At 42.7% G+C, this 12,936-nt stretch overlaps 1 protein-coding gene across 1 annotated transcript; it reads left to right on the forward strand.

Moving 5' to 3' along the window:
* Positions 1-1,661: 1,661 nt before the first annotated feature.
* LOC130490244 (vomeronasal type-2 receptor 26-like) lies at positions 1,662-12,787 on the forward strand. Its single transcript, XM_056864068.1, has 6 exons — positions 1,662-1,864; positions 3,438-3,729; positions 5,334-6,191; positions 7,778-8,005; positions 9,215-9,341; positions 11,871-12,787. The coding sequence occupies exons 1-6, from the start codon at positions 1,662-1,664 to the stop codon at positions 12,785-12,787; spliced, it is 2,625 nt and encodes an 874-aa protein (XP_056720046.1).
* The last annotated feature ends 149 nt before the right edge of the window (positions 12,788-12,936 follow it).

Here is a 12,936-nt window from a genome sequence, read left to right on the forward strand (position 1 = left end):
GGGTTGGGGGTAGGGGCACTGGGGGCATGACATCAGCAGCATCATTAAGTCACTTCTGAGGAAAAATCTGCAAGTGACATAGGGTAGTTCCAGGAATTGATGGAAACTCTGTGGTTAACCGTAGAGTTTCTGATGATTCCTAGAGCTACCCCACATAATTTCTGGGTTGTCCCCAGAACTGACTTAGCAATGCTGCTCTTGTTGCTGGATTTTTTTTTTTATCCCGCCACCATTCCAAGTGGCAGCAAGCAAAGAGGGCTGCCAGTGAAAGGTCTCCTGCCATAGCGAAAGGCCCGTCAGCCCTAGAAAGGAATGACAGAAGAAGATTTTTTGATGGAATTAGAGAACTTCTTAGAGATACTTTACTACACTTGATCTTAGCCAAAAGGCCTAAAGTTAAGATACTTTACAAAAAGGGAAGGTGAATAGATATCAGAAATCCAAGTGTGACCCATGCACTGATTTATCCTAGGGCACTGAAACAATGATACAGGGTAGTTCTGAAGATAATGATTATTTATTGTGAGACCTCTTGTGTACCAGTTCCTAACAAAAGACTCACCAGAACTAGTGTTTGGGCAACAGAAACATTATGAATTTCTAACTGAGACGTAAAGTGAAGTTGTATAATTTCAGTTCTCAAACCAGCATTCTTAATCGATTTTATTCTTGATCTCTTGCTGTAAATGTTGGTGCATTTTGGCTCCTTAAATATAAATCTCCGCTGAGCCCTGCCTCAGAATATAGTGAATGTTCCTGCGTAACTGTCACAATAACTACATTCGCACCCACAGCCTGTTTGGATAATGCTTTGTTGAGCTTCTGTTGGAATATACAGCCTTAATTGGCTGTGGCCATCTCTCAAGCCTTCAGAACTTCATCAAATCCCATCCAACCTAACAGTTTCATTTGGGTCTAATTTTCTCACTGGTGTTCCTCATCATGGACATCTCAAAGCCCTTTCTGCTTGATGTCCCACTTGGGAGCAGAGGTGACGTAAATAAATGACCATGTTTTGTACCAGTAGTGTCACAAGGAGCCAAACTTGGCAGAGGTAATTAACTCCCTCTGGAATTGCCCAAATCATTGTAATTTTGTTGACGGGGCCAAATCTCCAGTGGCTTCTCAGAAGATGCTAGAAACCCATCAACAAAAAAATTGGTGAGCAGTTATTAAAAACACATCCATTGCTAAAGGGAGCTGGGAGACAGGAATAGGTAGGGCTCTGTCTCTTCGATGTTCCAGATCTCAGTTTGGCGAGACAGATTGGTCCTGAGTGAATTTGCAAACTCAAACAAGGCATGCATTGAATCAAAGAGAAGACTGTTATGTTTCTTTGGAGAGCCAAAGTGGTGTAGTGGTTAAGAGCGGTGGACTCTAATCTGGAGAACTGGGTTTGATTCCCCACTCCTCCACATGAAGCCAGCTGGGTGACCTTGGACTAAGTTCTGTTTGAGCTCTCTCAGCCCCACCTGCTTCACAAGGTCTCTGTTGTGAGGAGAGGAGAGGAAGGCGATTGTAAGCTGGTTTGATTCTCCTTAAAAGGTAGAGAAAATCGGCATATAAAAACCAACTCTTCTTCTTCCCTTTCAGAAATAGTCAGATGACACCCAAAGTATCAGGGTGATGCTATAGATAGGTATAGGAGCTCTGCATGGAGGATGGTGGTGTTTGTGTGGCTGCTGATGCTCCTGGATCAAATCGATAGCACGAGGCACCCTCCGTTCAATCCTTTGCCTGTTTGGCCTCAGTGGTATCGCCCAGGGGACTTTCTCGTTGGTGGGATGGGCTCCCAGGTCCTATGCCACTATCATTTGTTAACATTTACGACTCCTCCATCATGGGACGAAGCTGAGATTTCAGAGTAAGGTGTTTGCCTTCCCCCCCCCATAATTTCAGCATGGCCCCACCACAAGCCCTAATAACTGTTTGTAATTATGCCAGTATGGTCAAAGAACGTAGCCGACTGCTTCCAGAGGGGCAGCCATGTTAGTCTGTCCAGACAAAAGAAACAGCAGTCCAGTGACAACTTAAAGGCTACCAAAACTTTATTCCAGAAATAAGCTTTTCGGGGACTAGAGACGGCATCATCAGATGCAAGGGAGTAGCTCCTCGCTAGGTAGACTTTGGATGAAGGAAGTATGGGGGAGGGGAGAATTAACACAAAGTCACAGGGCCATGAAATGCAGAAAGCGCAAGGAGAAACTGAACACAGGATTTCCTGACTTGCTACTGGTGGTGGTGCTCTTAGCATAACCTAGTCTAGCCTAGCAAAATTAGGGAGCAGTGTCTGTATTTTCCTTTGTTAAGCTTTCAATTTGATGCCTTTTGGGAGAGAGAAAAAACAAAAGCTGAAGACAATGAAACCAAGCGAGAACATCCTCTCCCTCCCTGTCCTGTAATTGTCTGTCTATCGGTGTCTTTTGCTACCCAGCGAATTCCTTTTTAAAAATTTATTTGGCATACTCCCAATAACAGTTATCGGCGCTCCTTTTGCAGTTGTCTGTTTATGTGCTTTTGAACGGAATTCTTTTATAATGTTAAATGTAGTCCTTTAATTGCTCAAATGTTTGGAAAAAAAGTTGTGTTCTTCACCGTAGGGTCCCGAGCGGGCAGAGAGGCAGCGTAGAAATGTTTTTAATTAAATAAATAAAATAAAATAAATAAGGCAAAAACAGTTAACTCGTCTGTAGCGCTTAAGGGGTAAGAACTGGCACTGGGATTTGCTTGCCTTAGAGCAGAGACTGCTTGGCTGGATGCCAGTTCAAGGCAGAGGGGTAAGCGTGCGAAAGCTGAAGAACGTTAAGAGCCAAAGTGTCATTCAATAATTCTTTTTAAAAAAGCTTTACCCTGAAGTAAACCAGAGCTGAAGTAGTCCCTTACAGTGCATTCCTGAGCTTTCAGTGTGTGGGGACGGCAGGGAGGAGGAGCTGCTGCGGCACCTCCTAACCCATTTCTCCAATGCCCGAAAACTAAAAAAAAAAGCCTTTTAAAGGCTTTTAAAATTTTAAATGGGGCTAAAAAGCAGGCACAGCCTCACTTTGCTCGCCGCCAATGTACCCGGGTTGAAAGGGGACAGGAGGCTGCCTAACAGCTGCTTCCCCCACCCCAGCCTACCCTGAAAACACCTCCCAGGGTGCCGGAACGCCCCCCAGAACACCAGTGTGGGCCTTTTCATCAGTGGGATGCCAGTGGAAGGTCCCGTCAGCATCCAGGGGAGGTGCAGCTATGGTAGCGCTTGGAGACTGGCGTCCGGGCCTCTGCACCTGCTTAAGTAGCCCAGACGTTGGTACAGAGGGCCCTTACGCCAGCACAGCACCTTTCTGGTCTGCTAAGGGCTTCCGCCCTTAAAGTTCTGGGATGCACTCTTAGTATAAAAAAACAACATGGTGAATTGCTCGACTATCCTCTAAATGAGCTTTAAAATCTATTTACAGCAAAATCCCAAAGTTCTACCAGCATATGCTCGCCCTGGCATTCACTGTAAAAGAGATCAATGACAATCCCCGCATCTTGCCCAATGAGACTCTGGGGTTCCACATCTGTGACAACTACAACATTGACCAGATGACTTATTTTAGTACTCTGGAGCTGCTGTTCAAATCCCACCATTTCGTCCCGAACTATAAATGTGGCGCCCAAAAAAACCTCATAGGTGTCATTGGGGCTCTTGACTCTGAGAACTCCTTCCATATGGCAAACCTCTTGGAGATCTTCAAGGTTCCACAGGTGAGATGCAGACCCAGAGGAATGGGGTTTTTATTTTAAGACCACACATGTAATTCTGTCTTGTTATTCTGGGGAAGATTTTGCGCTACGTGAAGAGGGAGAGATGTGACTTGACCAAAACTCAAGCCATCTCTGATTGTGAAAGACCAAAGAGAAGATAATAAGAGCCCTGCTGGATCAAGCAAGTGGTCTATCTAGTCTACCATTCAGATTCTCACAGTGGCTAACCAAAGAGAGATCAGTCACAATGGTGAAGGGAGTGGGCAGGATTATTCTGCACTTCCTTTAATAATAATTCCTCTCATAATTCTGCACTTCCTTTAATTTTAAACGGGAAAACGTTTTCACCTGTAGCACCTTTGCCACCACCTAATAAAAATGGATTTCTTAAGATAGAGTACCTCTCACCTCAAGTATCATCCCTGGTAAACTTTAGGCAGGTAAGAGAAAGTTTCACCATTTTAGAGAGATTTCAACATTTATCCTGTAGAGGGGTGAATTTTAACTACTTTTCCAGCATCCTCTGTTGTGTAGAGGTGATAGGGAAGGTCAACCTTTAAACATAAATGAATACACAAATTATGTTGAGTATGTGTGTGGTTGTTTATTTTATTTCTGGGTATTACACCTTACCTGTTAGCTTATCTCCTTTGAGTCTAGTAAGCAGAGGGATTGGAGGGAAGATTCTAATTCAGTTTCTGTCACACCCCAGACTTTGCAACATTGTCTGTCAGTCAAAGATTTGTCCCTTTTCTATAAGCAGTATAGCCGGCGTTGCAAAGGTGGCAAGTTCCATCAAGCCACAACTGGCTTATGATGACGCCATAGCACTTTCAAGGAAAGAGATGTTCAGAGGTGATTTGCCACTGACTGCCTCTACGGAGCAACCCTGAACTTCCTTGGTGTTCTCCCATCCAAATACTAAACCACAACTGACTCTGCTTAGCTTCCAAGATTTGATGAAATCAGGCTTGCCTGGGCCATCCAAGTAGGGCCATCTGTGGCAGATTGTTGGAAGTTCTGTGAACCAAAATGCCAATTGGGATGTTTCTTTGCTGTGAAAACATCTGAAAATGGTTCTGGTTGAATGGCATCCCTGTCTGACACATATGTGGGGAGCCACTCTCTCATGTGTCTTCCCCTCACATTGCCTTATGTGACCCATGCTGGTTCCAACTGTAGCTAATTTCCCTCTTCTGCTTATTTACCATTCCTACATTAAGGGAGAGATCTATTCAGGTGGAGTTTTTATTCATTAATTACCAAACACACTCTCCCTTGAATCTAAATATTAGAATCATAGAATAGAATCATAGAGTTAGAAGGGGCCATCTAGACCAGCCCCCTGCTCAATGCAGGATCAGCCTAGAGCATCCCTGACAAGTGTTTGTCAGTGAGGAGATGGTCACCACCACCCTAGGTAGCTGATTCCACTGTTGAACAACTCTTATGGTAAAAACAAAAAAATCCTAATATCCAGCTGGTATCTCTCTGCCCACAATTTAAATCCATTCATTCAGCAAATGTAGAATAAACCACCAAGTACGCAGAAGCATACACAAAAATCTTCCTAATTTCTTGAATATCTGTACATTCTGTCTTAGTTCATCTACGGATCATTTGCCTCAGAGGAGAGTGATGCGAAAGAGTTCTCCTTTTACCACATGGTCCCAAAAGAAGACAAGCTCTACACTGGCATTCTTCAGTTGCTACTCCATTTTGGATGGACGTGGGTGGGGCTTCTTGTCTCAGATGACAACAACGGGGAACTTTTCTTACGGACGATAGAGCCATTGCTTTCTCAAAACGGAATCTGTTTGGCCTTCACCGAAAGGATCCTGCAGAAAGTACAATGGGATGATTACGATGATTTTACTGGCCAAGTCCAAAACCTAGATCATCATTTCCTCAACGAAAGAGTCAGTACGTTTATCATTTATGGCGATCCAATGACAATTATAATATTGAATGCTTACTTGTTTTTGTCACCTCTCGCAGCTGAGCATACATTTAGCAAAGTATGGATTTTGACAGCCCAGACTGATTTTGTCCTAACAGGTGTCCAAATGTTGGCTGGGGATTTCCGGTTCTTCCATGGGGCAATCTCTTTCGCAATTCATTCGCATGAGCTACCAGGTTTCCATAAATTTCTTCAAGGCATAAATCTTTATGGGGAAGAAGAAAATGAGTTTTTGACGTACTTCTGGGAGGTAGCATTTGACTGTACGGTTGTGGACAGCAAGGATTCCGCAAATGTCCCTGGTGCTTGTACCGGGGAAGAGATGCTGGAGAGCCTCCCTGGGCCAGTTTTTGAAATGCCCATGAGTGGCCACAGCTATAGCATCTACAATGCTGTCCAAGCCATAGCACATGCTTTGCATACCATGTATTCATCTAGATCCAATGCTAGAGCATGGAGGAGTGGCAGAAGAGCCAGATTTCTCGATCTTCAACCTTGGCAGGTAATGTCTTCACTATTGTGTACTTTTATTTCAATGAACGGATTAGACCAAAGTGAGACAATATCTAATATGTTTCTCCTTGAGCAGCATGTGAGATCTTTCAGGACGGCAGCAGTGTTGGTCTAAAGTAGAAGAATCCAGTAGTACCTTAGAGCCTAACAAGACTTCTAGGGTATAAGCTTTCAAGAGTCAAAGGTCCCTTTGGCAAATGCTGAAGGGACAATGTTTGGTGGGTTCACATTTCCTTCTAGATATCAAACCTGACATGAACCACCAAAGACTGTCTAATACTGAATCAAACTATTGGTCTCTCAGTATTAGTCTTGTCCCTCCTGACTGGTAGCAGCTCTCTAGGATTTCAGGCAGTGGTCTTTCTCAGTTCCTACTACTGGGTACCTAAGCCTGGGGATTGCATGCAGAGCATATGTTCAGCTTCTGACCCATAGCACGCCTCCACACACACAAATAACGGTGAGGTATACATTTTCACTTGCCAAAAAACAACAACACAAATCAGTGGGTTCTAGATCATATCAAACCTGAACTGTACCTAGAAGTTAAAATCACTAAACTGAGGTTATCATACTTGGGGCACATTATGAGAAGACAAGAGTCACTAGAATTCTTCCAGAAGAATTCCAGAAGATCTGGGTATCTTATTTTGATTCCTCTAGAACCCCGGTAGGTCTGAGGCAAGCACTAAACAGATTCTCCGAATACTGTCAAACCCTGCATCTTCAAATTAACTACCCTAAAACTAAAATAATGTAACCAATCCCTGTCCGCAAATAACGGGTCTATCAATTTTTATATTCTGTTTCAATGTCTACATAGCTGAAGGCAGTCAGAGGCAAGTTGGCTGAAATGGGCTTTTCCCCTCAATTGGCCTTAAAAATGGGATATGATCAGGTGAGGCACATTATAAAACAAAGGATACTGGATATGGAATGCCAAAAAGATCTAGAGAAGGCACTGACTTTTCTATCAGCAGAACACTCGAGATGTAGCCTCTCCTGTTGCCTACCTCTCCCAATTAGAGATCTTCAAATACAGGAAAGCATTCACCCTTGCTAGAGTCCAAGCTCTTCCCTTGGCGGTTTTAGATGGTAAATATAGAAAAGGTTCCCCTGGAGGACAGGGTATGTCCCTGAGCTTTAAGGGAAATTCTACTGTGCACTTTCTACTGTGCTGTCCACTATACCAAGAGGTTCGTTCTAAGTGCATCTCTTATGCCAATAAAGGTATCTGAACTGAAACTAAGTGTATCTCCCCCTGGCTAAGTCGACATCCCAGCCATTCAGGTCCAGAGTATACTAAAATGTTGCTTATAGATGAAAATCCACAGGTTACAGTAGGAACGGCAAAGTTTTGTAGAATCCGTCAGATGCTGCTGAGAACATCGGTATGCCAATAATTTTAATGGGTAGTATATATAGTTTGAAAATTGTGCAAATAACTTGTTACTATTTGTATAAAACTGTGGGTAGAGTGTAAAACTAAGGGTTTCAGTGATAAATTGTGAAGAGCTGTGCTGGTCTATGACTGTTTTTAATAAAGATTGATGATTGATATTCTCTTTCAACCAGCTCCACCAGTTTCTTCAAGGCAATGCATTTAACAACTCAGCAGGAGAAAAAGTGTCTTTTAACAATCGTCAGGAAGTGGAGGGAGGATTTGATATCACAAACCTGGTCACCTTCCCAAACAAGTCCTTCTTTAGAGTGAAAGTTGGAAGGGTGGACCCCACAGATCTTGAAGGAAAGGAATTGATCATTCATGATGATTTAATTGCATGGCAAACTGGCTTTGAACAGGTGTGGATTTGTGTGGACATTCCAGAGATGGCTTTATATGCCAAATCATCCTTTGCTGCATAACCTGACCCTTATGGCTCACAAGGTGGTAACACACTGAAAAAGTAACAGAAGTACCAAGCGTGTCTATCACTCGTAATTGTAGAAAAAGTATTATATATAGCTCTGAAATACTGTGAAATATTTTCCATGCCTCGATTAGAATGTAGTTGATGGTCTTTTGTGCCTGGGAGTTTTACTTGGGGTTCGATGCTCATTCAACCCACTTTTCTGTTGCAAATCCCAAAACTGCTATGCACCAACAAAATCACGAGCTCAAATCCAGAAGTGTCTGAGTCCCCGCTCCTTAAAAATGCTGCTTTGTAATTAGCTGCAGTGCTTACTGTGAGAAAAACGTCCAGTTCCTCTCTCCCCCCACCGAAAATCCTAGTGCCTTTTAAAAAACAATTACCCCAAACATTAAAAGGAATGTTGTGAGGGCGGGTGGGGAGATAGGACAAACCCAAGCTTTTTTTAAAACCCATTATTATGTGAGGCAAATGTCTTCTCATAAAGAACTCTGGGTGGGAGACAAAAATCAGGAATTCGTTTTAGCATTTGAGACCCTGCCCCTTGAAACACTGCTTTGTAATTAGCTGTAGTTCTTACTGTGAGAAAATGTCCACCCCCACCCCCAGCTCCCCTGTCTGTCGCTTTGGATTATGCATGGAGATTAACCCAGGATGATCTCAGGGGAGATCGAAGAACCGGGTTTTAACAGCATCGGGAAGACCCGAAATTTACGAGGGCTGGGTGCAAGGTCATCTCTGAGGGATGGAAAACTCATGCATAACTCCAAAAAACAACCAAGTCAGTCTGGGGGTGAACGTGAGTCACAGTACCCATGCATAAAAGACCGATATATCAGGGAATCAGACAACATTTCTTGGAGGGTCAAAACTGGCAACCCATTATATACCACTTTCATGGTAGAAGGCACTGGAATGAGCATTTCTTTTATCAGATTCCCAGTTTCCTTTCAAACTATAAATATATTTTTTGAAAATTGTATCTAGCTTGTTTTTGTATGGTGTCATGTTTTAGAAAATACTTGTTGATTAGTATTAGGGCATTGGAACTATTCGCTTTTTTCTTTGCACACAAATTGATTAATAATACAATCATGTCTTCTTCTTCACATCTTGAAATGCTTTCAATTTTTTTTAATAGGTTCCACCTCTTTCTGAGTGTAATGCACATTGCCACCCGGGCTCTCAGAAGCAGAAAAGGGAAGGAGACAAATTCTGTTGTTATGATTGTTTGAGGTGCCCTGAAGGGAAGATTTCAAGGGAGAAGAGTAGGTGACCTAGCATGAGCCTGAAAGACAGGGATATTTACAATTATTGTTCATCAACTGGTAATGTATTGAACAGTGTATGTACCCAGTCTTAAGACAGCGGCCTACCACATTTAGCAAAAGAGTCTTTGGACAGCAAGGCTCTTACTGAGTACTGGGCCCTATTATTCAGGGCTCTCCCTATGCCCTATGAGGAGAGACTTAGGGAGTTGGGTTTGTTTAGTTTAAAGAAGGTTGAGGGGAGACATGATAGCCATGATTAAATATTTGAAGGGATGTCATGTTGATGAGGGAACTAGCTTGTTCTTTGTTGCTCCAGAGACTAGGACATGGAGTAATGGATTTAAATTAATAGAAAAGCAATTCCACCTCAACATTAGGAAGAACTTTCTGTTGGTGAGGGATGTTCGATGGTGGAATGCACTGCCTCAGAGGGTGGTGGAGTCCCCGTTTTTGGAGGTCTTTAAGCAGAGGCTAGATGGCCATCTGTCGGGAGTGCTTTGATTGTGGGATCCTGCATGGCAGGGGGAGGGTTGGGGTCACTGGGGATGTGGGGGGAGGTAGTTGTTAATTTCCTGCATTGTGCAGGGGTTGAACTAGATGACCCTGGTGGATCCTTCCAACTCTATGATTCCCAAGTCCTGATCAGTCTTCAAGGTGACAGTTTCACCATGGGTTGGATCTTGCAGATCCATTCTGCTACTGGAGATTACCTCCTCTTGCATTCAGCTGACTACAATGGCCCAAGGAGGTCACTACAGTATGCACCTGTGAAGGACTGGGCTAACTATTAGATGGACCAGGACTAGATTGCTCCTTCATACCCACTAAGTTCTTTTGACAGCATCTGCAGTTTATCAAACTAGGTATGTGCGTATCGATAAACCTAAACTGAAAATAAACCTGAAATTAGCCATTTCGGTAAATTTCCAGTTCAGGGTTTACCAAATGCACAAACCTGGGGAGAAAGCTGAAGCCGAATAGGCAATTCCGAAAAAGCTGAATAATTATTTGGCTTTTTTCGGGTCCTGGGGGGGTCATTTTTGAGGTAGAGCCCCCAAATTCACAGCATAGCTTGAAAGGACTGTTCTTGCACAAATCCCAAAGTTTGGTGAAGATTGGGTTAGGGGATCCGATTTCATGGGGTTTGGAAGTGGTCGACCTCCTCCATATACAATCATTGCAAACTTTGCAATCACTCAGCCTGGAACCAAAAAATTTTCCATTGAGCATAGTACCTCAGATTTACCAGTAAAACATAAAGGCTTGCTTAAATATGCCACAACGGCTGCAAGAGTAGTTCTTGCAAGGAGATAGAAACAAACGGCTCTACCAGAAATAGATGAATGGAAAGAAAAGATGCTGGAATATGCAAATATGGCTAAGATGACTTACTTTATGAACTTAGACGACACGCAAAATGGCGAGCAATTTAATGAGAAATGGCTACCATGGTATATTTATATATCTTTAAATATTTAACTCTAAAATAATCTTTCTCTTTTTCATGTGAGTAAAAGTTCTTGATGTGTATAAATACCTTAACGATGATTATCCTTAGAGAAATTGACCATGGTTTATCTTTAATACTATCTTAGTAATACTACCGGCTGTTTAATATGCATAAAAATATACCCGGTTACTTTTTTATCGAGCAAAAATAGAATAGAAACTAGCATTCTGAATTAGCAGTAATAAGTACAATAATAAGTATAATCTAAGTACAATAATAGGTATAATCTAGGTACTATGTAATAAGTATAATCTATGTATGTATATCAATGATTGAGACAGTATCGTTTGCTGCAAGCTGACGTAAATTTCCCCCTTCCCCTTCTTTCCCTTCTGTATTCCCTAAAACACAATAAAAACTTTATAAAACAAACAAACTTTGCAATCATTGCAAACTCCTCCTCCATCTACAATCATTGCAAACTTTGCAATGGTTGTCTATGGAGGAGGGGGTCAACCCATTCCGAACCCCATAAAATTGGACCCTCTTACCCAATCTTCACCAAACTTTGGTGTTAGTGCAAGAACAGGTCCTTCAAGCTACACTGTGAATTTGGGGGCTCTACCTCAAAAAATGACCCCCCCCCAGGTTCGAATTTTTTAGGAAACCCAGAAATAAGCCGAAAGCCCATATGGGTATTTAGCTTATTTCAGGTTTCCCAACAAAAATTGGGCCCAATAAACCCAAACCTGAAATTTAACAAAAAATTGCACAGCCTAATATCAAACATAGGAAACTATCAGTCATAGGAAACCAATTGATTCTTGATTTCTAGGCAAGTGAGAAACAGTGATGGTTTGCCATTGCCTTCTTCTGCAGATGGCCTTCCATCCAAGTGATCCCCTGGATGATATTCCACTATCCGACGAGATCGGGCCACACCACGCCGCTTTCCCTCCCTAGATCAGCTTAAGAAACCTCACATGGCAACCGAGGAAGTCTTGCTTTCTCACCCACTACAGTTTTGGGGATCAGTCCTTAATTATTTAGAGTAACTCCTTTTCCTCTTTTTACAGACATGGATGACTGTATCAGTTGTCCAAAAGATGAATATCCAAACAAGGACCAAGATCGATGTCTGCCCAAGTCAATCCATTTTCTGTCTTATGAAGAAACATTAGGGGTTAGTTTGGCTTCTGTTGCCATGTCCTTTTTCCTAATCACAGCTTTGGTTCTTGCAACATTTATTAAGTACAAAGACACTCCCATAGTCAAGGCCAACAACAGAGATATCACCTACGCTCTCCTGGTCTCTCTCTCGCTCTGCTTCCTCTGCTCTTTGCTTTTCCTTGGAGAACCAAGCAAGGTGACCTGTTTCTTTCGGCAATCAGCTTTTGGCATCATCTTCACAGTGGCAGTGTCTTGTGTGCTGGCCAAAACCGTCACAGTGGTGGTAGCTTTCATGGCCACCAAGCCAGGGTCCAGCATGAGGAAGTGGGTGGGGAAAAGTCTGACCACCTCCATTGTCCTTTCCTGCTCCTTCATTCAAGCAGTGATTTGTCTTGTGTGGCTAGGAACCTCTCCCCCATTCCCAGATTTTGACACCCAGTCATTAACTACAGAGATCATAGCAGAATGTAATGAAGGGTCTGTCCTCATGTTTTATCTTGTCCTTGGCTACATGGGACTTCTGTCTCTCATCAGCTTGACTGTGGCTTTCTTTGCCAGGAAGTTGCCAGACAGTTTTAACGAAGCCAAATTCATCACCTTCAGTATGCTTGTGTTTTGTACTGTTTGGATGTCTTTTGTTCCGACCTACCTGAGCACCAAAGGGAAATACATGGTAGCTGTGGAGATCTTCTCTGTCTTAGCCTCCAGTGCAGGGCTACTGGGTTGTATCTTTTCCCCCAAGTGCTACATTATTTTGCTGAGGCCAGAGCTGAACAACAGGGAGCAGCTAATAAGGAGAAATAACTGCAGAATCCCACCGTAGTTTGATATTTATTATTTTTGTTGTTTCTAAGAAGACACCAGACCTCTTTTGATAGGTAGCTTGGGCTACGCTATAATGCAGTAATATGTCCAAAGCAAACTAAACACATATTTGACCAATTTATGTGAAGGGGAAATGGCAAATGGTTT

This window comes from Euleptes europaea, chromosome 18 (assembly GCF_029931775.1).
Source record: "Euleptes europaea isolate rEulEur1 chromosome 18, rEulEur1.hap1, whole genome shotgun sequence".
Lineage (NCBI taxonomy): Eukaryota > Metazoa > Chordata > Lepidosauria > Squamata > Sphaerodactylidae > Euleptes > Euleptes europaea.